General features: G+C 45.3%; 1 protein-coding gene across 10 annotated transcripts in view; it reads left to right on the top strand.

Moving 5' to 3' along the window:
* The window catches only part of QRICH2 (glutamine rich 2), a 52912-nt gene that overhangs the window by 6460 nt on the left and 18844 nt on the right, over nt 1–27608 (top strand). For 4 of the 10 annotated variants that reach the window (XM_066615093.1, XM_066615091.1, XM_066615099.1 and 1 more), the window contains exons 2-13: nt 3309–3413; nt 4052–4123; nt 4764–4877; nt 12365–13904; nt 14081–14175; nt 14875–14975; nt 16854–16968; nt 19351–19608; nt 23352–23474; nt 24854–24928; nt 25435–25599; nt 26887–27008. In XM_066615093.1, coding sequence (XP_066471190.1) covers nt 3309–3413; nt 4052–4123; nt 4764–4877; nt 12365–13904; nt 14081–14175; nt 14875–14975; nt 16854–16968; nt 19351–19608; nt 23352–23474; nt 24854–24928; nt 25435–25599; nt 26887–27008 — 2885 coding nt within the window. The remainder of the gene's footprint in view (nt 1–3308; nt 3414–4051; nt 4124–4763; nt 4878–12364; nt 13905–14080; nt 14176–14874; nt 14976–16853; nt 16969–19350; nt 19609–23351; nt 23475–24853; nt 24929–25434; nt 25600–26886; nt 27009–27608) is intronic. The other 6 variants (XM_066615092.1, XM_066615095.1, XM_066615094.1 and 3 more) reach the window with 6 other exon arrangements.

Here is a 27608-nt window from a genome sequence, read left to right as displayed (position 1 = left end):
CTGCATACGAAGCAGGTGCTCTTCCACTGAGCTACAGCCCCTTGCTGACTGGCAGGGAACAAATAGCTTCCCCCTTTTGCAGGAATGACCTATACAGCTTGACGGGGGACTTGTATTTCCCTGTGCCACACAGGCAGAATTCTGCTCTCTTTTCTGCTTTCGCCAAGTTAGGCTGAATTCCAGTCCTGTTGGAACTCCCAACAACAACAGCAACAACAACAACACACACAATCCTGTATGTACTTTTTCAGACTTGTACTTGTGATAAATACTATAGTGTTTGGCTCTGGTTGAAGAACTGAGCATTATAGGAAATAGATTCTTTCCAGTTGCTAGACAGCAGATCCATAAGACTTGATAGGAAAAGCTATAGAAAGAAGTCAGTTGTACATACTGTATTGGTGAACGTTTCAAATTCAGCGTGGTTGTGTATGATGACAAAGAGTTGGAGTGCCAGCCTGTGGGTTAATGAGTTGAAAGAGCTTATGTCCGGTAGCATCTGGCAAGTCTGTGCTTGATTTCTTAGTTAAGTAGAAGCCTGGTGTTCTGATTCTGAATTTACCCCCTGGTGAGAAGTGTGTTGGAGAGGGAAATAGGAAATAATTGTTTAACCATTTAGATGAGTTTAAACTGTAACTGCTTCATCTATTAAACTGCAACTTCCATTCTGCTTTGCAGGATGGCCTTCCCATCAGAGCATGGATAAGGGCTCATTATTTCCTTGAGTAATTTATTCATAGCCTAGGCCTTATCAGGTGAGACCAGGAGGCCAAATTCCTTGGTCATGCACTGTTGACATAACAGCTCCGCACAGTGTGCATTTACAACGATCACATTTGGAGAATGTTAATTTAATAGGAGCCCACATTTTCCTTATTCAGACACTGCCTATGGAGACTCTCCATGTTTAGGTAATGTCCAGGACTGCATTGGCAAGCCACACCCTTGCTGCTGCACTTGTAGCTTCACCTCTTACTCTCCTGAGAAGGGTAATGATATCCGGGAGGGGCATCATTAGTGAGGGCAGGCTAGCACACCATGTTCACAAGAAGCCTCTCACATGCTTGCTTTGCATGGGAAAGCAAATGCCTGAATAGGACTTTGAAGTGCTGGGCTCCCATGTAATTGTCACCCATTCGGTTCAGTCTGCCAGCTTGCTAGGGGATCAAAAAAGCTGCCTCAGGAGGCCAGGTGCCAGAGACTGCTTGCCAAAGATCCTACCTTGAGAACCTTCCCTCCCAAGGGCGCCATGCTAGTTCTACATTCTCAAGTACTGTTGCTATAATCAACTAAATGGACCTAGAAATGCATACCAAAGGTACACATCTCCTTCCTTTAAAAAAATACAAAACAAAAAGGATGATAATTTGGTCTGTACTGATAACATTTCTATAGTCTGCTTTGGAAGGGGTAGTCTCTCCACTGTTGACAGTCTTTAAGCGCAGGTTGGATAGCTGTCCACCTGGGATCTTGCATTGGCAGGGGGTCGGATGACGATCTTGTAGGTCCCTCCCAACCCTATGATTCTAATTCTGATGCGATATAAAAAATAGTCACAAGCTCTAGAAATCCATAGCTTAAGCCATTTCTGCCCAACGCTGCATATATGCAACAGGGACCAAATGTGTACACCCATAGGCCAGGCTAAAATTAATGCTGACCACAGCTGGCAGAGCATACTTTTCCCGGCAAGATCCAACAGCACTATGGCATCCTTATATCCTTATATGAATAGTTTTTATCCTAGAGCTATAATCTTATTGAATGATGAACTTGAAAATCATTAGGAATATGATAACACAGCATCTTCAAATGTTTTACTAGGTTTTATTATCTATTTATTACATCTCTGAGTGAATGTGTTACATGATTGTTTGATTGTATGTTTGTTGTATAAATGTTTTTATGTCCTTGTCTTGGAGTGCATTGAAATTTTGTTGTACTTGTACAATGACAATAAAGTCTATTCTATTCTATTCTATTATGCTGGCTATGTGGGCTATAGATGACCAAAATGGGTAACGGGAGGGAACACCACTTTGAGCTGGAAACATGTCCCGAAAAGAATGAAGACATGATGTAGGAGAACAATGATGGACTCTCCTGATTTCCAGTACTCTTCTTTGGAAGCATGGGTTGGGGAGTGAATGTATTGCACTGGAGCTGCAGTACAGGAAGATGAGTGTTTTAAATCTTTCCTGGTCTACATAAATAAATAAGAACAGACATTATCCAGATACCTGCTTTAACTCCCCCACCTTCAATGAGAATCATAGCAACTTCGGGGGGGGGGGAGGAATTTAGACAAGTGAAACAGCAGTGGCGGAATGGCTCAACGCCCCCTCAGCAGTACTTTCCCAGGCATCTTCCTCCCCTCTGTGGCTGCTTTGAAGCAAAGAAAGCAACCAGTCAGGGATCTCCCATTTCACATCTGTTGTGACCCTAGAAGCAGAAACAAGAAGTAGCAGACCCTAGAAGCAGTAGAGAAACAAGTGCTTTACTTATAGAGGTGTTCGTTTCTGGTGAATAAGAGTACAGCCTAAGTCTTACTGAGCACATTGGGCTTAACTCTGAGTACAGGTGTGCACCACTTAATGACAGGGATATGTTCTCTGATCCCCATTGTTATGAGATTAGGTCATTAAGTGAACACTCTATTGCCTTTGTTGTGTCAACAGACACTCCCTGCTAAACACTAGCTGGCTGCACAGTCTACTGGAGATATACTACCTCTTCTTTGCATTAAGAGCCTCTCTGTTGTGTAAAGAGACGCTCTGCTGCAGGCTACGAGAGACGCGATTGCCTCATTAAGAGCATCTTTATTGTGCCTTGACCACTGTCATATATGTGGTAAATTGTTAAACAAACTTTGTTAAGTGGCGTACGCCTGTGTAATAAATAACACAGTATTCAAACATCTCAACTTATTTAAATTAAAAATAATCTTTAGGCAAATATTTTAAGGCAAATATCCCCTGCAAACTGGGCAAGAGTCACTTTTTCAAGTGATGTTCCTCTTATATTTACTCTCTCCTTCTATTTAGCAGAGGAGAGTAACTGTCCCTCTTCATCCCAGCACAGTCTCTTTTCTAGTGGCTAGTGTTCTTCTGTATCTTTCTAGATTGTGAGCCCTTTGGGGATAGGGAGACATTTAGTTATTTGACTTTGGCCGTAAACTGCTTTGTGAACTTTTTGTTGAAAAGTGGCATATAAATACTGTTAATAATAATAATATTTTGAGAATTGGATAAATTCCTGCTTCCAGCAATCTCTCTCTTTCTCCCCCCCCCCCCCCCCGCATATTATAGGCCATGGCTCTGCTGCAAGATCTGTTGGATGAGGCCAACAACATGAAGTCAACTACAGGCAACCTGGAAGAAGAAGTGCAGAAACTTAAGGAACACATGGCCCTGGTGACCTGCTCTGTGCCTCTTTTCTGCTTCTCTTTCATTTCTCCTCTTACCTTTTTTTGACCGTTTCCTAGATTTTTTTTTAGAGATGGTTACATTTCTTTTTCTTTGTTCTTGTATCTCTAGGATTTTTAAAAAAAAAATACTTCTTGTAACTGTGTAATAGAATTAATCAGGTTTTAAATTAAAAACTCAACAAAATATTTAAAAAAAATAGGTAGGTTCCCAAGATAGAGTATTACAGGACTCTCACATTTTGCCGCATAATGTATTTTTGAACAATACTGAAGGCACAGATACATGCTCAGAGTATCTCCTGAGAGCAACTCAGCTCTTGGGTGCTTTCTATTGTTTCCTTGCTGTCTTGGAAACAAGATGTTTACTCCTTTCTCTTGAGGCTGATGGGAAAGGAAAAATGGCCTCTTAGAGCTGTGCACGTGTGGTGAACTCTACTCATGAGGGGGAGTCCAGGTAGAGGGCTTCACTGTTGTTGCAGGCTTTCCCCCCTATTACCCATGGGTCCTGAAGGTGTAAGGAAACCAGCCCGCAAGGCCTGTTAGTGTTTAGAGCTTGTTCACACTTGCATCTTATCCATGAGTAGCCTTTCATGACCCTAACTGATCTCTGTCTTCACTTCACAGATAGATCCTAATACATTTGATGATCGGCTAAAGACTTGCTTAAGCGACCAAATGAGCTTGGATCAGGATGTGGTATGTTCGCTCACCGCTGCTCCATAGACGAGCAATCTGCATGGCAGTCACAAACAACCCTCCTCCCGCATCCAACACCCTTTAGAAAACATACGCGTGATGGTTTCAAAGGGTGTTAGCTGTGCATTTCTTGGCTCATCCATTTGCCACTGTTAACATACATCAGCAATGTGTAGTTAGCGAAGTGAGACATTTCTATTTTTTATTTGTGGGGGACCTTGCCATGCAGAGAAACTTGTTCTGTTCACTTTTTGCATTCCTGGAGTTGTACTAAAGCCGCATGCTCATAGCACAGTAGGCTGCCTTGCATATATACTCCCAGTGAGTTGTTGAAACAATGCCACCAGTGCTCCGTGTGAACTTGGCACATGTGTGAATTTTCAGATAGACTGAACAGAATGAGTGCATGTGGTTTCCTCACACTGTTGCTCTAAAGTAACATGGGTGTCTCATGGTTTGATGCATTTTCCAACTGTTCACTGAGATGAAGTGAGGAAATGGAGATGTTTCCCAGCTACCTGAGATCTGTCGGCAATAGGGGTTCCTAAGGGAGGAATGAATAAGAGACAAAGCAGTGTCCCCCAGCTGTACTAGTATGGAGGAAAAGTAGTGACATTTTAATGTTTTGGCTTCTTTCTAGAAAGGCTTGGAGAAGAAATTAAGCCGATTTCCTTCCCCAGAGGAAATGAACAATATGGTGCGATGGGAAGTTCTGGAGGATGTCCTTCTGAAAGGAAAGAGGAGCCCTACTCCTGTGAGTATAATTTCTCAGACCAAAGGAGTGTTGGTATGGAGAAGCTGTGCATATAATACAAGATTTCTGTAAAAACTTTTGTGGCTGCTGTCCTTTTCCTGGCTGGACTGCTCAGGGATGGCTAATCCAGTCAGATGATGTCATCCAAGGAAGTGCTCTCTTTGTCCATAAATCAGTTTGCAGCATTCAGAGTGCTAACTGCAATTGCTGTATAATTCTCTCACCCTAATGCTTCTGTTTTTAATGAGGGTGGCAGCTACTTAGTGGATAATGCCCGTGTCATCATTTCCCAAAGTAACACAACGCCTTTGCCTGTGCTATTAGGAATTTGCCATCCAGTTTTACTTCCTTTTTTTGTTCAACGCCAAAAAGAGATTTGGTATGAACCCACAAAAATGTTGAGCTGTCTATGCTTGGAAGATAACAAAGAGCAAAACGTAGTTCTCAGGGGTGAGGTGGGGAATACTGTTTGCATATGATATACCTGTGTGCAGAGCATAATGTCCTGCACCTGGGGCAGTGATGTGACAATGTCCGAGGAGAACACTTCCAGGTTCTCCCTGGAGGAGGAAGCACTCGCTGTGCTTCACGCCCCCTGTTTCTTCTCCTTTGGAGGCTCCTCTTTGAAGGGGAAGGAATGGGGCCCAAAGCATTAGCACCTCCCCGTCTGGGGAGAACCCAGAACTGACTGCCTTGTGCTGCTTGCAGTGCAAGGCAGTTACTTCTGGGTTCTCCTCAGAGGAGGAGTGCTTCCTGCGGCAGCTTTACACCTCATTCCTTCTCCTGTGGATGCTTCCCTTGAAGGGGGTACAAAGCCACTAGTGCCTCCTCTATAATTAAGGCAGAGCCTGGGGGGCAGTCATGTGCCTCGGTTTGCGTAGTACCCGGGGCAGGTGCCCCTCAGGCTCTGGCCTAGTTAAACTTCTGCCTGTGTAGACCACATCACCTTGAAAAACAAAGACTAAATGAATTTGTATTCTTTTAATATATGCAATGTTTTGTTTAATATTATGCAGCTTAGCTCCAGGACAGTGGATTGAGGATACCTCAGGGCTACCCTTTGGCCCCTGAGGGACACTTAATACAGTGCAGATACCAGACACCCCATTTAGCATCATCCTAAGCATCATTAATTCCCCTGTTACACAAAGTCACAGAGCAGCTAGTGCCCCATGGGGCTAGTTAGGAAAAAACTTGCATGCTTGTTAAATGCCTGCAAAGCCAGCATTTTGGGTATACGATCAGGCTTTCACAAAAGAATTGTTGCAAGGCAGTGCAATAGTTTCATCATTCTGAGGCATCTTTGTATGAACAAAATACAAGTTTGAAAAAAAATAACAATGCCTCTGTTGGGATCAACTATAAAAACATAAGAACATAAGAACAGCCCCACTAGATCAGGCCATAGGCCCATCTAGTTCAGCTTCCTGTATCTCACAGTGGCCCACCAAATGCCTCAGGGAGCACACAAGACAACAAGAGACCTGCATCCTGGTGCCCTCCCTTGGATCTGGCATAGCCCATTACTGAAATCAGGAGCTTGCACATACCCATTATGGCTTGTAAACCATAGTGGATTTCTCCTCCAGAAACTTGTCCAATGCCCTTTTAAAGGCATCTAGGATCACCACATACTGTGGCAAGGAGTTCCACAGGCCAGCTACACGCTGTATAAAGAAATATTTTCTTTTGTCTGTCCAAACTCTCCCAACACTCAATTTTAGTGAATGTCCCCTGGTTCTGGTGTTGTGTGAGAGGGTAAAGAGCATCTCTCTGTCCAACCCCTGCAAAAATTTGTATGTCTCAATCATGTCCCCCCTCAGGGGCCTCTTTTCTAGGCTGAAAAGGCCCAAATGCTGTAGCCTTTACTCATAAGGAAGGTGCCCCAACCAGTAGCGTCTCTAGGGTTTGCGTCACCAGGTGCGGGAGGCCTGTGTGTCACCCCATGTAGTGGGGCAACGTCTCAGGTGGGCGTGGTGACGTATCATCACCCTGCCCCCACTGGTTTTTTGGCGGTACCTTTTGTTATAACACAGATATTTCAATGTGGTTTGTTTCATAGCATTCTGCATGAAATTACGCATTGATTGATATATAACATGATGGTCTTATTCCTCCAAATTCTGACTTTAGTGATTTTGAAAATTTGTAGAGTCTCACACACACACACCTGTGTCAACTTACTAACACCTTATTGCAGCAGTTCTCAGACTTTTAGCACTGGGACCCACTTTTTAGAATGACAATCTGTCCAGGACCCATTGGAAGTGATGTCATGGCCAGAAGTGACATCATCAAGCAAATTAAAATAAATAATTTTAAATAATTAAACTAAAATAAAATAATTAAATAAGGGGGAGCCAGTCCTGTTCCACCAAGTGAATCTACTCTGAAATAAGTCCTATTGTGGTCAATGGGGCTTACTCTCAGGAAAGTGTGGGTAGGATTGCAGCCTGTGAGCCCAATCCTATGCATGTCTACTCTGATAAATCCCATAGTGGTCAATGGAGCTTACTCTGTATGCCTGCAATAACAACCCCCCAAAAAGAATCAGTGAGATTTCCAGCCCTCCCATTGCCCAGTTTAAAGTTCTTCTATTTCAGGCACATCAGAATAAAGACCCACCTGGCTTCACAAGTGCAAAATAGAAAACTTTCTCCTTACCATTCAAGCCTCTTTTTTGTTCTTTTTAGGGGGGGAGGCTGCTTTCTGGAGCAGCTCCATCAGATCGGACCCTTCTGGTGTCCTCATATTCCCCTTGCCTGGCCTGACCACCAGCCAAGGCACGTCTGCCTACTCACGAGTAAACGCGACTATGAGGCTGCTTTGCTTTCCATAGGGCTCCATAGACTGGGAGGGAGGCAGCTGGGAGGGAGGAACCTCCTTCTCCGGTGTTTTTGGGGGCTGCAGCCATTGGATGAGGACCATTCTGACGTCCTTGGAGCCTCTCAGCCTGCCTTAACTAAGGCATGTCTGCTTACTCCTGGGTAAACGTGGCCACGTGGCTTCATTTCGGGCTCAGACTTGCAGCTGGGAGGAGGGAGCTTCTCGGGTGTTTTTGGGGGGCTGCATTCATTAGATTGGGACCATTCAGGTGTCATTGGATTCCTCTCAGCCTGCCCTTTCCAACGGACTATGGCAAGTATGCCTACTCACGAGTAAACACGCGATATGACTCACTTTCACTTTCCATAGGGCTCCATGCTTTTTTTCCTTCCTTTTTTTGGCCATAACTTTTGAACGAAAGGCGCAATTTCAATTCTGGTTTTTGTACTGCACTCCACTGGCCATTCCGCATCCAACAGTATATAGCATGACACAGTAGCTCCTAACCTTGCAATGTTAGTGCATCCTCCCCCAGGGCGTGTCACCTGGTGTGGACCTGGTGTGTGCAAACCCCGCACCTCCGTAGCGATGCCAGCAGCCCCAGCCCAATAATAATTTTCGCTCTCTTTTGCACCTTTTCCATTTCCACTATGTCCTTTTTGAGATGTGGTGACCAGAACTGGACACAATACTCCAGGTGTGGCCTTACCATCGATTTGTACAACGGCATTATAATATTAGCCGTTTTGTTCTCAATATTTTTTCTAATGATCCCAAGCATGGAATTGGCCTTCTTTACTGCCACTGCACATTGGGTTGACACTTTTATTGAGCTGTCCACCACTACCCCAAGATCCCCTCTCCTGATCTGTCACAGACAGCTCAGAACCCTTCAGCCTATATGTGAAGTTTTGATTTTTTGCCCCAATGTGCATGACTTTACACTTACTGACATTGAAGCGCATCTGCCATTTTGCTGCCCATTCTGCCAATTTGGAGAGATCCTTCTGGAGCTCTTCACAGCGCTTCTGGTCTTCACCACTATAGCTTCCTTCCCATGTTTGTTGCTTGATTGTTTGGAAGCCAAGTTTTTGGATGGTCTTTTGGGGCTTTATTTTTATTTTTCACATATTTATACCGCCCTTTCTCCAAGGAGCTCAGGGTGGTGTGCATGATTTCCTCCTTTTGTCCTCACAACAACCCTGTGAGGTAGGTGAGGCTGAGAGATGGCCCAAGGTCACCCAGGAAGCTGAGCAGAGATTTGAACCTGGATCTTCCAGATTTGTCCAGCTCCCAAACCACTGCACCATCCTGGCTTGGACCCAGCTATCTCCTGCTCCAGACCTCTCCCTAACGTATTAGGATTCATCAGTCAGCAGGCTGTGAAACCTTTGGGGTTCCTGTTAGAAGTACAAAGGCAGAAATTACACAAAACTTGTCCAGCAGACAGTTCCTTGATCATTTGGGAGTTTCAGCTCTTTGGCAGGCTAGTCCAAGATTTGCCAAGAAAACAGGAAGCAAAAGGAACTGTTTCTGACATGCAGGATGCTTTTGTTCTGCATCAGAATCTCAACCAATGGTAATCAATGTATCACTTCCTTGGCATGTGAATACTGATGACATGAATAAATTCACTCTCAGTTTGCTTGATACAACTAGGCAGTGTTGGGAAGTAGTGGAGCAGAATAAAAGCAGGCAGACCTTAATTATTAGACTGGAGCTTACATAATCCTTCTTTTGAAGGAGAGGCTTCTGTGACAGTTGTTTCTTACCTCTCAATGAGATAAACCGCGTTCTAAATGGACAGCAATCGCCTTTCACTATGGGCATCTCTGTGCTGCAGACATCAACTGCTTTTGAAGGTGTTCCCCCAGGGAACCATAGTTCTGTAAGTAGGACCTGTAAGTAGGACCTGGGTTTCTCACCATCTTCCTTAAGCTGCATTTCCCTGGATGCAGCTTTTTTTTTTTTATCCCCAGGAAGCCATGAATATAATCAGGGTATAAAATTAATCAGTTAATCAGGGTATAAAATTAAGAGAAATGTCTAGCATAGATAGGCCCCCAAAGCAACAAAGCAAGCTCTGGTTGTGTGTGGGCAGGATGCCTCTGAGGGCGGGCAGACTGTCTTCTTCTCACCTACATTCCTTCTCCATATAGAAAACATGAATAATTTGTGAGATTGGCCAGTTGCTGCTCCTGGAAAGTTGATGGGGGTTTCCTGAAGCGATGCTAAGAATGCCCTCAATTTCAAATGCCCTCATTCCAAATGTTCCTCACCTGTGATTATCATCATTACTACTATTTATAAAATATCGAAAATAACTCAGTACTGTGCAAAAATTAGAAATAATACAGGACCGGCACTCAGACTTCCAATCTAGAGATTAAATAGTAAGAAAGAAAGGAAAGGAGATGCCACTGCATATCTATGTTCTAATGGAAGCAGAAAATCCCCATTTTAAAATAAAGTACCCTCTGATCAGTGTGGCTATTCCATTCTATGTATGGAGACAGAGAAGTGACAATATGTAACTAGAGCAAGCATCCCTTATTTTTTTTGTTTATTTCATTTTAATCCCATCTTCCTGCCAGGAACTCGAGATGGTGTTTGGGCTGTAATTTCCTACCCCGTCCCACCGAGGCACCCCACCCTAGTTTTCCTAAGAAAGAACGATTGCCCCAAGCCTCAGAGCTTCTTGGCTGAGCATGAAATTAAAGATGGGTCTCTCTGTTCTAGCAGCCCAACCCTATCTCCCACCATTCTTCAGCATGCAGTCATGTCAACTGAGCACATGCTGCATGCTATGGTGTGTGTGTGTGTGGGGGGGGGGTGAATAGAAATCCAGTGAGAGGTAAGGAACAATATCTTTTACTTAACTCCCAGTAAGCCACCTGATTGCTAATGGGTCTCCTTATACCGTCTCCTTATACCGTCACCAGCTATTTTGGTTACATATGTGCAGTGAGAAGAAGGGGATGGGTCCAAGCCAGGAAAGGAGGATAAGGTCTGATGTGCAACTATCACCAAGATCCTTCCCTTCCTGCCTTCAAATCGCTCTGCCAGTTTGGCCCACTGCCACCCAGAACCTCCCTCTTCTACCTTACCTACAGAGGCAGAGCTCCTGAGTGGTCCTGGCCTGTGCACCGAGCCTCTGGCAATTTCCTAGACCAGGGGTGTCCAAAGTTTTTGGCAGGAGGGCCACATCGTCTCTCTGACACTGTGTCACAGGGGGGCTGGGGAAAAAAGAATAAATTTACATTTAAAATTTGAATAAATTTACATACGTTTACATAAATGAATATATTAAAGATGAACTTATATGAATGAATGAAGGTCTTGCAATAGCTCAAGGCCTATAGAAGGCCTTGCACAAAGCAAGGCTGGCCTTTCCTTTGCTGCCGCTACTGCATCACAAACGTGAAACAGCAAGAAACGTGAAACAGTGAAACCTGTGGGAGGGAGCCCTCATCCCACAGCTCCCGCGAGAGGTCAAACAGTCGCCCTCACGCTGAGAGCAACTGCATCTGGCCAGTGTGGGCTCCAGCAACTCTCTGGAGGGCCAGAGGCTCATTGGAGACTGGTGGCTTCCTGAAGGCCGCGTTGAGAGGCCTCGAGGGCCACAAGTGGCTCCAGGGCCAGGGTTTGGGCACCCCTGTCCTAGACCAATGGATCTCACACATTAAGCACCAGGACCCACTTTTTTACAAGGAGTATTTGTCATGACCCACCAGAAGTGATGTCATGACTGGAAGTGACATCATCAAGCAGGAAAATTTTTAACAATCCTAGGGTGCAATCCTACCCACTCTTACTCAGGAGTAAGTCCCATCTAATATAATTGTTAAAAGAATATACGTAGTAGCTTGTCAAAAGTACAGGTCTGTAACATTTCCCCAGATGCAGTCACATACCATGGTAGCATCAAGTCTAATATATTAAAAATAAAATATTGAAATGAATGGGATTCCACCTGAAATTGGCTTGTGACACACCTAGTGGGTTCCAACCCACAGTTTGAGAAACACTGTCCTAGACCCCTGGATCGGCTGCTGTAACTGGCCCATAAAATTGGGCCATAGGTTTGACACTCTATACCACACAGGCTTTTAATTTTTAGGAAAAATCAAGGGCTGTACAATTGCACCTTCTGTCTAAAGCAGACTGCATTTTCAGATTGTGCAGCCCTTATTGTTGTCATTTGGAGAAAGACTGATTCCAAATTAGCTAGCCAGCTTCCCAATCAAGCTCTAGCACTCTCAAATTTCCAGATTGTCTCAGTAAGGCTTACAGATGGGATGCATGGCTTCCACCATTTTAAGTTGCTCAAGCATTTGGTTGGTTGGTTGGTTGGTTGGTTGGTTGGTTGGTTGGTTGGTTGGTTGGTTGGTTGGTTGGTTGGTTGGTTGGTTGCTCAAGCACATTCATGCAGTTGAAAATTGATAATGATGTCCCTTTTCCACACAGTAACATTGATGTGTTTTGGTTTTTCTTTGAATTTCAGCTCCAACGTTTGAGAGACTTGTGGTAATTCTATAAGCTGTGATTGATCAATTTTGTTTTAATACTGTGTGTTTTAAACTCCCTGCTAACTCTTCCTTCCAATATCAGCCTGTCCACTTATCTGTTACTAAACTTGTTTCCTTTCCATTTCTTTCTAGGAAACAAGTCCAGTCCAGCGCTCTCCAACTGGCTCAACTTCTTCTCAGGATGGGAGGGCCCCTGGATCTCCTGGAACCCAGCCTGGTGTTTCCAGAGGAGCACCAGGGACACAGGCGGGCATACCTGGGGCACAGGCAGGGGCACCAGGGGCTCCGAGTGGTGCCCAGGCTCCAGCAGGTTTTCCTGGAGCTCAGCCAGGAGGCCAGCCTGGTGTTGCTACAGCTGAAGCTGGATACCCAGGGGGTGTACCTGGGACCGGGCCAGGAGCCGCCTATCCTGGGGCCCAGCCTGGATACCCAGGAGCTCCCGGGGCCCAGGGGCCTTATCCAGGAGCTCCCGGGGCCCAGGGGCCCTATCCAGGAGCTCCCTGGGCCCAGGGACCCTATCCAGGAGCTCCCGGGGTCCAGGGGCCCTATCCAGGAGCTCCCGGGGTTCAGGGGCCCTATCCAGGAGCACCCGGGGCCCAGGGACCCTATCCAGGAGGTCCCGGGGCCCAGGGGCCCTATCCAGGAGCTCCCGGGGCCCAGGGGCCCTATCCAGGAGCTCCCGGGGCCCAGGGGCCCTATCCAGGAGCACCCGGGGCCCAGGGACCCTATCCAGGAGCTCCCGGGGCCCAGGGACCCTATCCAGGAGCTCCCGGGGCCCAGGGACCCTATCCAGGAGCTCCCGGGGCCCAGGGACCCTATCCAGGAGCTCCCGGGGCCCAGGAACCCTATCCAGGAGCTCCCGGGGCCCAGGGACCCTATCCAGGAGCTCCCGGGGCCCAGGGACCCTATCAAGGAGCTCCCGGGGCCCAGGGGCCCTATCCAGGAGCTCCCGGGGCCTATCCTGGAACTCCCTGGGCACAGGCAGCCTATCCTGGAGTCCTTGGGGCCTATCCTGGAGCACCTGGGGCCTATCCCGGAGTCCTTGGGGCCTATCCCGGAGCACCTGGGGCCTATCCTGGAGTCCTTGGGGCCTATCCTGGAGCACCTGGGGCCCAGGGACCTTATCCCGGAGCACCTGGGGCCCAACCTGGAGACCTTGGGGCACAACCTGAAGCTCCTGGGGTTCAACCAGGTGTTCCTGGTGCTCAGCCAGGAGAACCAGGGCCTCAACCAGGTGTTCCTGGAGCCCAGCTTGCAGTTCCAGAAGTTCAGTCAGGTGTTATTGGAGCCCGTACTGCAGTTGGAGAGACAGGGTATCCTGAACTTCAACCCTGGGTTCCCTGGCCTCTTCCTCCTGAATATCAATTTGTTCCACCTGCAACACAGCTTGCATTGCTTCCTGGAAGCCTTCTTACAGTACCGACTGGAACATTTGGTGCTACACCTCCAGCATCACCCTTATTGACTCCCACAACTCCGCTACAGGATTCAGAGTCTCCCTCTGGATCCAGTTTGGCTCCAGCCCGCTATGCTGAGACAGTTGATGCCCTGCGCCAGCTCTCGATGCTTACAGACCTCTACAACGTTTTGAGAGAGCAGATCAGCTTACTGGACCACTACAAATGTAACCACGCTGACCTCAACAGGCTGCGAGACTTCCTCACAGATGCAAGTATGCAATGCAGATGCAACAGATACTATTTCCAAGTCTTTTAACATTGCCAAATACCCAGATCCTATTTGAATGGATCCATTTTGGATCTGGGGATTAGACATTGCATTAAATCATAGAAACAAGTAACTTTAATCTTAAAAAAAAAATTATTCTCTTTCCTTGCTACTGGGTAGTTTACAGGAGCCTTGCCATCATCCCACCTGATCTTCCAGAGAAACTTGCTGCAATGAAGTCCATGGAAGAAGATCTGAAAGCTGAGAAAGATAAGGTGAGAGAATAGCATGCTCCCTTGCTTGCAAGGAGAACGTTTGCGATTGTTGCAATCAGGTTTTTTTCCAAGGACGATTTGTCCAGCATCCAGAAGCATCTGGTTCTTCTAAGCCATCTTTGTGCATCCATTTTCTTAACCCTTTGCATTTTGGCTGCAGAGTGCTCCAGTTATTTGTTTATTTAGTTTCACCAAATGGGATCCCCAAGACAGTTTTAATAACAGAATGATATGCAACCACAACCCACTTAAAAACCATTATCATCCCCAAGTAAGAACATCAGATTGAAATCACCAATAAATCAGTAGGAGAGAGCACAAGAATATCAAGTGAATCTCAAAATTCAGCCTAGTTTCCTGGCTTCAAACATGTAGCACAGCCTCTGGAACCTCACCATTCCATATAATGGAAATCTATGAAGTGATGTTCCTTTGATGCTCTTCCTGCCAATGAGTCAGTTTAATATTCCTCTTTTTTTCCCCCCAAGAACGTCCTTAAACTCTAGGCCTAAATTTTGCAGGAGTGCAGATGGGTGTACACTGCTAGAAGTAATTGTTGCTTGCAGTTAGAAAGGGATGCTTGTACCCCCACACCCACCACGGAAAGTTTGATAGAGGTCAAAGCTACAAATTGTACCTAGAGTTCTATACTGCAAACCTGAATGTTGGGCTCCTTGTTCTTTCTGATTGTGGTTCTAGATAAATAAACTTGAGAAAGTCATTGAAGGAGAGCTGGCAGAGGACTCACAGGAGAAAGTGGAGGGAGCTGGTCAGATCAACATGCAGATAGGTTATCTCAGGTAAAACTAAAGGAAGTCACTAATCCTGACTCAGTGTCATAGATTGATATGCACTGATCTTTGATGAGAGACCTCGTTGAAACCAACAATCCATGGAGTTCATGTACAAATTGTAGAATGGAAAATTAAAATGATAGCTTTTTATTCTATAAGCTCTCATAAAAGTCAAAACCAACATGCTGTAAACCTCTGCATGTTTACCAGTGACTATTCCTTAATAGTCAGTAAGATTTTCTCAAGAGAGCAACTATAATGAGTTTTCACAAAGCTGTTTCAAAAACATTATGAGAGTAAACATTTGAAAAACACCACTGGTTTTTCAGTAAAAAGTTAAAGATAATAATTTGCCAGTTACCCATATTTTTATAATTTCTTATTTTAGCCGATGACAAATGAAATAGGACACATTCTGAAACACTTTAAAATACGGATGTGCATACACAGGAGACTTTTAAAGAGGACTATGTGATAGCAGACATTGATGTTTTTGAAAGTATTCTTGACAGGGTATGCATTCATCTCTTTACCTAGGTCCTAGACTGTGAGCTATCCTGAGGTAACTGGTGGGCCACTGTGGGAAACAAGATGCTGAACTAGATGGGTCTTTGGCCTGATCTGACTGGGCTCTTCTTATGTTCTTATTTTTCAAAAGAGTAAATAGAAAAAGCCAAACAGTGGGTTACCCCTTCAAAAGTAGCCAAAACTGAAATAGCAGTTTCTCTTGGTACAGCGTTGTTGGGGCACAACATGACTGTGTGGAAAAACCCACAACATATTTAAAAGGGTCATTGAGGCAGGAGTCTATCTTTTAAGAGCCTTTATTCAAAGAAGCAAATCTTTTCAGAGAGCCCAGGTAACAGGTTACATCTGGAGTCATGTGCTAAAACTAAGGTCTGAATGATGTCAGAAGAAGAAAGCAGCTTCTCCAGTGGTAGTTTAGAAGCAGAGGGGGCCTGAAGAGATCGTGTTAGAGCCCTTCTCAGATGGGCCTCCTTCCTTTTCTAAGGCTCACACGGCATTATTATGGGCAGATCGTAGGCACTATGGTTGCCAACCATCCAGGACTGGCCTGGAGTCTCTAGGAGTCCACATCAATCTCTAACAGGCTATTGAAAGTAATCCCAGAGAATTTAACAGGGCCTCCAGGAATATCATGCTGAAAGAAAAATCTCCACTAATTGTGTCAGTTAGCATTGGCAGCTCTAGTAGGCACTGCTGACATGCATCTCCTCAGTTCAACATGCTCTTGTGTGGCGTGATGTCATCATTTTAGACATGGGAAGGTGCTGCAGGGAAATGTGGGTCAGCACCACCAACAAATCTCCCCTTAATGTGTAGCTTGGGATGGAGAAGAATCAGCTGGCCCTTCTGGGCACCAGTCAGATGGGCCCACATAATTAATGCAGCCCATGTGGTTCGGAGTCTAGTCAGATATAATCATCGCAGTAGTGGGCGGGACCTCTCCACAACAATTGTGGTTCCTATTCCACTCATGTTAAATATGGTTGTGATGAAGAGTCAAGAATTTCAGTTCAACATTTCTTAAATGTGGGACACTGTATATGTGCAATGTGAAAACTATAGATTTTGATGGATTTGCAGTGTTCTGAAATAAGGAAGATGCTATATATAAGAGGTTCCTGGCAACTCAAGGACATGGGTGTCCTCATTATAAAAGCTGAAGAGAGATATTTTTAAGACCCTGCCCCCTAACCCCTAGCTGTGACCATGCATCTCTCTTCCTCTACCTTCCTCCCATGTGCTTGACTTTTATGTTTTTGGGAAAAAGTAGTTGGCAGAGGAATCGCCAGAATGATTTCACAGGCCCTTAGGACATTTGGTGAGTGACTCTTCCCTGTTGTTGGCTTTGTGGTACAGAGCAACAGTGAAGGATATAGAGAAAGAGCTAAAGGAGCTGAGAGACAAGCAGGACATGGGGAAAGCCACTCTGGAGCAGTCGTTGACTGATAATGCCCTCTACCTGCAGGAACAGGTCAGCAGAAATCGGGATGAGCTGAGATTGTGTGCAGTGGTATTTCTTTTTGCCCCATTACATAGTTCCCCTTGATCGTTCATGCTATCAAGGCATTTGCTTACCTGAGCCTCTCACCTTGGAACCCTTTTTCTTTGGTGAGGGTCACAGTGTTGTTGAGGTGCAACAATGTGATCCTCTGTTGGCACAAACCTAAACTGCCCCCAACACATCTGGTCACTGTAGGACTTGTTCTTTGGCTGGGTCTGTTAAGCTGACCTGCCTTGCAGTAGCTGCGAGTAACAATGAAGAAGATTCGCTGTGACTTCCTCTTGACAAGCTCACAAAGCCCACTTCTTAAGCTCCCCTGTGATGAGCATGTGATTTGATGAACATATTCATGGCTGGTACATTTTTGCAGTCCTGGCCCAATGTGAAATGGTGCCCTTGGGGCATGAAATTTCTGGGAACTACTTTGATCTGGATTGGGAGGGGAGATTTTATTTTTTCAGTAGGTAGCATAATTGACACTACCCACTCTCCCCCCCCCCCCCCGGGGTCTGGCTCTAGATGTATTGTAATGCCAAAAAGCTGGCAGAGTCCCAAAGATCAGCACACAAATAGTTCCTTGCCTTAGGTTTTGAAAAGGTTTGTCCCAACACCACCACCCAGTTTTCTATGCAAAGAACATTATTCAAGCTCTGGCTTCCTGTAGTCAGCAGATTCTACCTACTCAGCAGGTACATTCTTCCTGCTTTGCTTCCCTGCTTCCTCAAGGATCCTTGACCTCCAGGACTGTCAACTTTTGCTCCTGTAGCTGTTCCCTTTAGTAGAAGTTTGATCTGCACAAGTCAGCAGGTGATGATGTTTAGCTCCATGTCATGGAAAGCTTCACCATTGTTTAAAAACTCTTGTTAAAGAGACAAGCGCAGGCCAGGGGGTTTTCTTCCAATCCTTTTTTATTGTTTGTGTTTTGATTGCATCCTTCTCCAGAGAGCTTAGGGTTGCATGCATGGTTATCTCTCCCTCCATTTTATCATTTCAACAACAAGCCTATGAGGCTGAGCAGGCTAAGAGATGGTAACTGCTGGTGCTTAAGGTCACTGGCTGGCCTAAGCTCATGAAGCAAACTGAGTGCAAAGTCAAATTCCTGTCTTCCTAGTCCAGTGGTTCCCAACCTTTAGGAGCCTGAGGCACATTGGAATTGTCATGGACCACGTGCAACCCTCTCCATCCCAACCACACAAAAAATACAATTCAGTTTGGTAGCCCATAGGGGGGTGCTTCACAAGACACTGGAAATACCAGCTGCGGGGGGGGGGGGGTCCATTCTCCGCCCTCTCCAGCAGTCCATGGGGAAGCATCTTGCCAAGTGAGCGCTCCTCCGCAGACTACCAGAAAGGGTGGCACATGGACCCTTCCACAGCTGGCACTTTAGCAAGTGCTGGACCACCAGAGAGGGCAAATAACAAACTACCTACAGCCACAGTCGATAGTTCAGTGGTCTGTGGGGGGATGGTCACTTGTTGAGATCCTGGAAGTAATCAAAAGTGATCATTTTTCCCCCCTGAGACCTTGGGAATCACTTCTCAAGGTCTCATGGACCACCTGTGGTCTCCGGACCACAGGTTGGGAACCACTGTCCTAGTCCAACACTCAAACTACTACCCCATGCTGGCTGTTCTGTAACTTTCCTGTTTACCTCCTGTGATCTTCCCTCTCAATCCAGAAGCTACTTTGAGTGCCTATGGGTGGTAAATCAGCATAGAAATGAACAAATCAGGTGAACAAATCAACTTCTGCCACATTGAGCAGAAATTTAGGAGAGCCCTCATTTCCCTTGAGGATCTCCCCCAATTGTCACACATATGTGAGAGGCATGGTTTTTGACCATTCAGGATCTCACAGGCTCTTACATACTGTGAAAACTCCACAATTCCCAGAAGTTACCTCAATTGGCCTAATGGATGGGCTAGCCTTATGTAGAATGGTCTTTATCTTGGTGAGCTGTACGTGGTGAATGATAGTCATGCTTTGATTGACCCCTAAATCTCCAACCAGTCTCCTTCAGCTGTCTCCAAGATTCTAGCAGATGCTGCATTTTGAGGCTTTTTTCTACAGTCTTGAATTCTAGAAACTATTTTTTAAGTGAGAGCTGGGATTCTCAGCATTGCAGCAGCATTGCTAGATTCTGCCTTAGAAAGTTGTTGGGCTGTGCCTCGTTTCAGACCCCCTTTGCCTTTTCATAAAGAGGATAGTCAAGATACATGTAGCCTAACTCAGGGTCTGACAAAGAGAAGGCTGGCATGGCCATCACCTTTCCAGCCTCCTTGGAAACAGAGACACATTGCTGACCTGCTCCCTGCCTAAAACCAGCTTCCTCCATCTCTCCCTTGCCCACAGTTAGACAGGCTTAGATCTGTCATAGAGAACATGATGGCCTCTTCCTCCGCCTTGCTGTCCATGAGCATGCCACCTACCCCAGAGCCTGGGTTGGCTGATGTCCAGACTACGACAGGCACATGTGCAGCTTGCAGCTTAGATGTCAGTGAGAAGGTTAGCCAGCTGTTCAAGCGCTATGAGCAACTGCAGGACATGTTCAACAACTTCATGTTGAGGCAGGCAGAAGACAGATTGACCAAGAAACCCAAGCTCCAGCAGGTAAGGCTAGCACGAGTGTATGACTCAAGGTTTTCGGCACATATCCAAGAATACAGAAATCTCCCTTTGAGATACAGCAAGGGTTGGAAGAGTCCTGGAACATTATGTGGTTCTTGAGGCCTTGTTTGATACTAATTGAATATCCACTGATACTGCTTCAATTTTGGCTGCTATCTGCTGCTTCAGACGTGCTTTTGGTATTATTGATTTATTGGTTTTTGTATTATGGAGATTTCATTGTTGCTTTAAACTTTGCGCTTGTCAGCCATCTTGTACATCTCCCTGGCGAGAGGAGAATGCACAGGATATAAAATCTTAAAATAATACTGAAGCTCCTCTACTTAAGAAAAGAACAGGTTATGTTCCAAGGATCTGTTAGTGCTTTGTTCTTAAGTCCAACATCACTATTACTAGTAACAAACAGCCCCAACCAGCCCTTTTGAAGTGCCTCTTTTAAAAGCAAGAAGCTTTGTGTTCATGACCCAGTGAGGCCAGCTAATTTCCCTAGACAACAGCAGTGGCTGAACGTGGCCTTCAGGGCCCCTCAGGGCCCACAAGTATCTTGTGACACTTCCAGAGACAGAAGCACCAACTAGACACGTTCATATCTCGAACATTCATAAGCTGAAAGTACATAAATAGACAAGCTTCTGTAGTCAGAATAATAAAATAACTGAGGTGGCTTGGGGATGGATCCTTTGAGAACAGTGTGGCAGGCTGTAGCCTAATGCTGAGGCTGAGAAGCAGAGGTCTAGAAGAAATCAGAAAGCGTGTAAAGAACCTACTGCCCTAAGAGTGCACATCAGGACATGTTATTATACAATATACTCTCCCATTTCTATATCTGTCTGCTACCCATCCTCAAAAGCAGAGACCTGTGAAAGATGTACTGCAGACTTAATTTGCATCCTCAAAAGATGGCAATGCAAACTAAGGCTGCAATCCTATATGTGCTTACTTGGGAGTAAGACCTATTGAATTCAATGGGGCTTCCCTCTGAGTAGAGGGAATGTATAGGATTGAGTTGTACGTCTGCAGTACATCCTTCGCCTGGTTTGGTGCTTGTTCCTAACCAAACTGCTGCTTATTTTCCTTCCTGCTTCTGCTTGAGCTGAATAGAACTTAGCAACCAAATGGCTGCACCCCCAAGCCCCCTGATTATTCTGACTGGATGCAATGAGCTCTAGAGAGTTTTGGGAATGGGCTTGAGAGCCAGCAGCTTTTGCCTTCCATGCTTTGCTCTATCCTTGCTCTGTTACTTCTCCTTTTGTTTGAACTTCCATTTTAAAAAAACCCAATAACAATGAAAGAATTGTGGCAGTGCTTGTGTTTTTTTTTTATGGAAAAAACAAACTCTTTGGAGATGAAAAGCATCTGCTAAACAACTGTGCATCTATGTGTCATCCTGAAGTTTTTTTCTGATTGTTGATATGAATCTGAATGATTCATATGGCCAAACTATTTTCTCTCCTTGACCCCAATTGTCTATGAAAAGATTATCAAAAGGCCCAATAGAAATGTGTTTTTAAAAATTAAAAAAAAGAAGAAAGAAAGCAGTCTGTCTGTCAGAGGCTGGAGGGTGGATTTTGGGATTTCCATCAGTGACTACAAAGTCTCTTGCTGTCCCACTTTTGCATGCTCTTCCACAGATACCTGCAAAAATAGAGGCCATAGTCTAACAGAAAATGAAGTGCATTTTAAGCCCACTAATTTCAATCATCTTGAGTGCAATTAAATCTGTGTTGGATTGTAGCCAAAGTGTTGAAAAGAGCAGCTATCCTAAGCCTAACAGATTCTAGGTGCATTGGCATGTGTCTATGTAGCCCTCTTTAGACATTCTGAAACCAGGGATACAGTTCATGATTACAGGATGCCTGGGAGCACACAACCAAGACCAAGCCCTGCCATTGACCTTTTCATCTCCATCTTCCTGGTGATGCTGTTTGTCTGAAGAGGCAAATGCCTTCTCTCTTGAGAGCATATTCCTGTGATCTGGAATATTCAGTGCTGAACATTCTAGTTCATGTGAATATTTTCTCCTCAGGGACAGTGGTACCACATGGGTTTATGGCACAGCTAAGGCTTGCCAAACAGAACATCTAAAAAGCACTTTGGGTTCTGTGTGTGTTTATAGCCTGAGATTGAATTTATCATGGACTACCATGCGATGGTACCTCTGTAGTCCTGAAGATCTCTCTCTCATAATGGACAGCCCTGCATTTTAGCAGGCTACTGTGAGCAGCCTTGGCAGTAAGGCCACGAGTTAGGTGAAATGCATGTGTATTTTCTGCCTATTAAAGAGATTCTGCCCTTAAAGAGATTTTCTGCCCTTAAAGAGATTCTTCTTCCAGATAACAAGAGCAAAGAATGTGAGAGTTGGATTGGGCTTAAAGGTCATCCTCTTCAAGCAAATTCTTCTTTACAAATAATCAGAGACTATTTTATCTATATTCCCCATAGATCTTTGAACATTTGTATTGAAACTCACTGGTTGAAAACGTTTCCTATCACACTGGCAAGCAATGCTTTTTCCACTGAAAGTCATGTCATGTGGTTGTTCTGTACTGGCTGCTTGCTTGTGTATAGCAAGCCTGGTCTGCGGCCACAGAGGTTGGGAGCATGACTGTGAGACACACCACTGTTTGTTTGTTTTTTCTCCAAAAGAAATCTAATGCATAGGACAAAGTTTGTCATTCCAGAAATGCATGTTGTCTCTTCTTTGTCACCCCTCCCCCGTTTTTTCTAAAACACCGCTTTGTTGTGCTCTATAAAGGTGCCACTATCTGCGATCTCTTTGTATTCTGAAACAGTATGCTGAAATAGCACCACACTGGCACCTAGGGACAGAACACAACCATTTTAACATCAGCAGTGGTTGAAGGGGAAATCCCACACATTTTAAGGCATATTCCACAGATGCCTGTTCACAAGCTTGGCTAACACCCACAGAAAGATATTGATGGTGTAAAGTTTGCAATTCTGAGTGCACATGGATAGAAATTAAAATACCTCAAAATAAAAAGGAATTATGTTTGGGTAAAAATACTTAGAATGCAGACAAATAGTTGCAGAACAAACTACCGTCTGGAGACGAACTACAAATGGAGAGCAATAGTGATGCGCGGACATCAGGCTTTTGTCAGTTGAAAAAAGTCCAATTATCCTTGATGTTGGGGCCCTGTAAATGTTACCCTAGCCATGAGGAAGCTATTTCCATGCAACTGGAAATCATCTGAGTGACCCAGCAATGTGAACAGAGGCCGAACCATATGGGTCATGACCTTGAGTCAGCTCCCCCTGGGAATGGGGTGTGTTGATTCCTTGAGAAAGACCCATACAGTGGGGATTCCACCTACCAGTTTGGGTCAGTTAAACAGTATGGAAAAGTAGCTCTCGTGTGGCTAGGTCAGAGATCCCGTTTAAAGGCACCTCCCCATAAAGAGCACAGTAACTGTGCCAATAGTCTGTCTAGGGCAGGCCATATTCTCAGTCTAGGTGCAGTTCATCAGACGTTTCTCACTGAAATGAATGGGAACTGGACACTAACCGATTCTTGCTGGTTCGTGTTCAAGTCAGAGATCAAGTCACCCTGTTTGTTATGAAGAGATTCGTCTATCCTCCATCATTTACTTCCATCTGTCCAGAGGTTTAAGATAACTTGAGCAGGACCTAGGGGCTTTTCGGCAAGCCATCACCACTTCAATTTGTTTAGACCTTTATTGATTTGATTACCTTGAAATCAGGATGAAGAGTTGCTCAGCAATATCCAGAACACTATCCTGCAAGTTCAGGACGACTGCGAGAAGCTGAATGCCACCACAGGCACCCTCATAGACGATCATCGCAAGAAGCAACAAGAGATCAGTGTAGGTGATCTAGAAGCAAGGAGAAAGGGTGGAACAAGAAGAAGGGGGGCCATCCTCGTAGGTACCTTGCATATGCCAGTGGATAAGGATCTCTTGAAACGGATTGTGGTGCTTGCTGCAACGGTTGGCTCTCCTCTTACTTCTTTTCCCTATGGTTAATAGGAAGACTTATGGCTGCAGCCATGAGAAGCAGGAGCTCCCAACTCCCTCACAGCAGCAGCATCACTAGGTCCTTGGCTGGGTTTCTTGACATTTAAGTTTGAAGTACCTGTCAAGCAGCTGAAGCTTGAGAAATGTCACCAAACCACTTCTTACACCAGATATGAACAAGTTCTTTGTCCTCAGGGTGTTTACCAGACCTTTGTGCAGGGTCCAGGAGTGTTTCAGGTCAACCACAGTGAACAGGTCAACCCCTCATGGCTGCCCAGACTTTATAAGGCAGTTTCTAGAAAGACAAGATGTTACTTAGGAAACCTAAAGAAAGATGAAAATATGTGGGGTCTCTTGGCTTCTTATAACTTTGGATAACACCTTGCTCTTATAAATGACACTGTGGGCAATGTTTCTACATAATCTTGACCAACATTTGTTAGGGCTGCCAAGGCCAGAACAAATCACTTGGTTGGCAACCTCAGCTTGGGGATGGATCTGAGGCTCAGTGCTATACTATATGCTTTGCATTTGGAAGGTTTCAGGTTCAACTGCTGGCATCTCCAGGTAGCAAAGACCTCTGTTTCAAGCCCCGGAAAAGTGAGTGGATCAATAGTCTGACTTGGCCTAAAGAAAGCTTCATATGTTGAACAGGTGGCCATCACTGTTTCAGAGCATTGATTCCCAAGTGGCAAGCTGATACAGTATAAAACCACAGATGCCTAGCATTTGAACGCAGTGAGGTCTTAAGTGCTTTTGCCATGTTGCAAAGAGGAAATGATAGTGTAATGTTCCATTTTCATTGTGTCCCTATCACTTTCCCCTTACTTAGTCAAAGGCAGTAGTGTAAGGGTTGCCCATCCTGTGCGGGTACCTCTGTTCGTCAGAGGCAATCCACTGTATATTGGCCTGTGATCAGTTAGCATCAATCAGGTGGAATCGGAAATATTGCCCAGTTTAGAATGTGGACTCATGATTTGCAATATTTGGGTCTAATGAGAGACTGAGAGTCCAATCCTATGCATGTCTACCAGAAACAAGTCGTCTTATAGTCAATGGGGCTTACTCTCAGGTAAATGTGGATAGGATTGCAGCCTGAGTCGGTTTTCTTTTTTTTTTAATATTTGTATGTAGCAGCTCTGGGGGGGGGGAACATTCTACAGTATAGGAAACTTGAGCCTATGTTTGTAGTAGTCACTTTAATCCCTTTGCTTTTATGTTTTTTAAAGATGCTATTCAAGTCCCTGGAGAAACTGGAAAGTGAAAAAGCTGACAAAGACCGCCTTGTGATGGAAATTGATGTGGTAAGGAACTTTGCTGTTGCATGCATGGCAAATCAAAGTTGGATGCTCCTGCATAACTCTGAGCCCAATCCTATCCAATTTTCCAGTGCCAGTGCAGCTGTGCCAATGGGGTGTGTGCTGCATCCTATGGTGGGGAAGCAGTCACAGAGGCCTCCCCAAGTTATGGGAACATTTGTTCCCTTATCTCAGGGCTGCATTGTGACTGCACCGGTGCTAGAAAGTTAGATAGGGTTGGGTCCTCTATTGACAGAAGGAGCTAAGGGGTAGAAAGTAGAGAGAGCAGGGCCCTAACTCTTCAGCTAACCTGCAGGGTGATCTTGGGGAGCTTGCTTCCCACTTCTTAATTTTTGTTTGGATGGGGATCCTGATATTTATCTTTCTTTGAGAGCAGGGAGATGCTCTTTGAACATTTATAACTATACCTACTGGGGGGGGGGGAAGGGAGAGAGTCCTTTGGGTCCCTGATCAGCTCACAGACCTACCCCACTATTTCCCCATCTTTCCAGAAAGCGGATAAGTCTGCCTTGGCTGGGAAGGTCAGCCGCAGCCAGTTTGATGCGACCACCGAGCAGTTGCATAAGATGATGCAGGAGCTCTTGAATAAGATGGCCGGGCAAGAGCAAGACTGGCAGAAAATGCTTGACAAGCTCTTGATTGAAATGGACTCCAAGGTAAGGAAGGCTCCTTTGTTCTCCTGCTTGGCTGTTCACAGGCTGGCTGCTGAAGGCAGCAGATATAAGTGAAGAGAGCTTCCTATGATTGCAGTTGCGTTCACATGTGCACCCAGGCACCTGAGCACTCCCAGCAGGAAGGCGGTGATTTGTATTTCATGGCTTGCATTAATTCCTGCCAATCACATCAGGGAGTCCTAATGGCCTGAAGTACATTGTGTGGTTTCTGCCAGTGGGCACCGACTTCCATGTTGCTTCTGAATGCAGTTCAAAATAGGCCAGTTTGGACCTATAACACTGTAATTGGCTTGGGGCTTGGTTATCTGAAGTACAGCCTTGTCTAATGCAAACCAGCCTATTCACTCAGATCTCTGCTCCGGCTGCCCCACCTTCAGAGGTTGGGTGGATGGGGATCTTTCTGTGGCATTTTGCAACACTCTTCCCAAAGATGTCAATTTGGTTCCTTTACTTTTGTTGTTTCTGTGCCCAGTAAACAGCTTCCCCCAGGATGTTAGCTAAAGCTGCTAATTCTGCTCCTGTGGCTTTTGATGCTGATTCTGATCGTGTTCTATCTGTTTCAACTGTTGTGCAAGGTCTAAATGCTACTTTGAATGCATGTGCTTTGCCTATCCTTTCTTTTTTTTGAGGAAACAAAACAGCACAATAACATGGAGGGTACAAAATGTCACAAAACCATGGGAGGAGAGATTAAGGGGGCCTTAGCACTTAGGCCTCACAGTGATTCTTACCACACACACACACACACACACACACACACACACCCTCCCCATGTGTTGTTTACATTGAAGAAAAAGCCTTCACTGGCTCTTGAGCCACAGATTTGCTGACCTGTTACCAGTCAGGATCATGTGCTATGATGAGATGACCCAGCAGTTTTCAACCTTTCTCATTTCACAGCACGCTGATAAAGGCACCAAAATTGTCAAGACACACCATCAGTTTTTTGACAACTGACAAGGCACACTGCACTTGTGGGGAGCTCACATTCCCTACTAATAAATGACCCTCCCCCAAACTCCTGTGGGACACCTGCAGACCATTCACTGCACACTGGTTGAAAATCACTGAGATGACCACTCTGTGTTGAGCTGCAAGGAATTCAGAGCACCCATTGCCATTACTGGAAGAAGCACATACTCCTCTCTGGAGCCCTTTCTGGAGCTCAAACCTAGCTAGGTGCCAGTGCTGTATTGTTTTACTGCAATCATCGAGTCTCAACTTGGTGCCTGGAATATGCAGTTTTCTTTAGCACACTTGTCTTCACAGCTGGACCGCTTGGAACTGGATCCATTCAGACAACAGCTGGAGGAGCGCTGGAAGGACATTCGGAAACAGCTGAAGGAGAGGGCTCCACAAGACATAGGGGATGAAGCTGCTGGGATCAGGAGGTAAAAGTCTAAAGAGAAGCAGCTGCAATCGCAGTTGGAATAGTGGACAGATGCTTTGTGGTGCCACCCATAACAATGTGTTGCTTTTGTTCATTAGATTACGATCCTAGCTTTCTTCCTTCATGGAACTCAAAGGGCATACATGGTGTACCCAAGGAGTCCCCACCCAAGCACTAACTGGATCTAGACCCCTCTTAACTTCAGCAAAGCTGTGGTTTTAGAGCAAGTGTCTCCAACCCCAAGAGGCAACCAGCCTCTTGTCCCCTGAAAGCCTCTGGCCCATTCAACTGTACATGACCAGAGCTGTGCTCTGGTTGTGTCTGGAGGGTGTTCTGAGGGCCAGAGAGGCTGAGTGAACGAGCCCATTCATTCATTTATTCAAAGTTCCGTCTCTAATTTATTTATTTATTTAAATTTAATATTTAAATTTTTTTTCCGGCCCTCAACACCATGCCAGATATTTGATGTGGCCCTCTGGCCAAAAGGTTTGAAGACCCCTGTTTTAGAGAGATGGTGACTGGCTCACAGTTGCCCAGTGAGCTTCATAGTGGAGTGGGGATTTGTACCAGAGTCCTCCCTGCTTTAATCCCTGGCATCTTC

This window comes from Tiliqua scincoides, chromosome 2 (genome assembly GCF_035046505.1).
Source record: "Tiliqua scincoides isolate rTilSci1 chromosome 2, rTilSci1.hap2, whole genome shotgun sequence".
Lineage (NCBI taxonomy): Eukaryota > Metazoa > Chordata > Lepidosauria > Squamata > Scincidae > Tiliqua > Tiliqua scincoides.
This window is presented reverse-complemented; position numbering and strand designations above follow the sequence as displayed.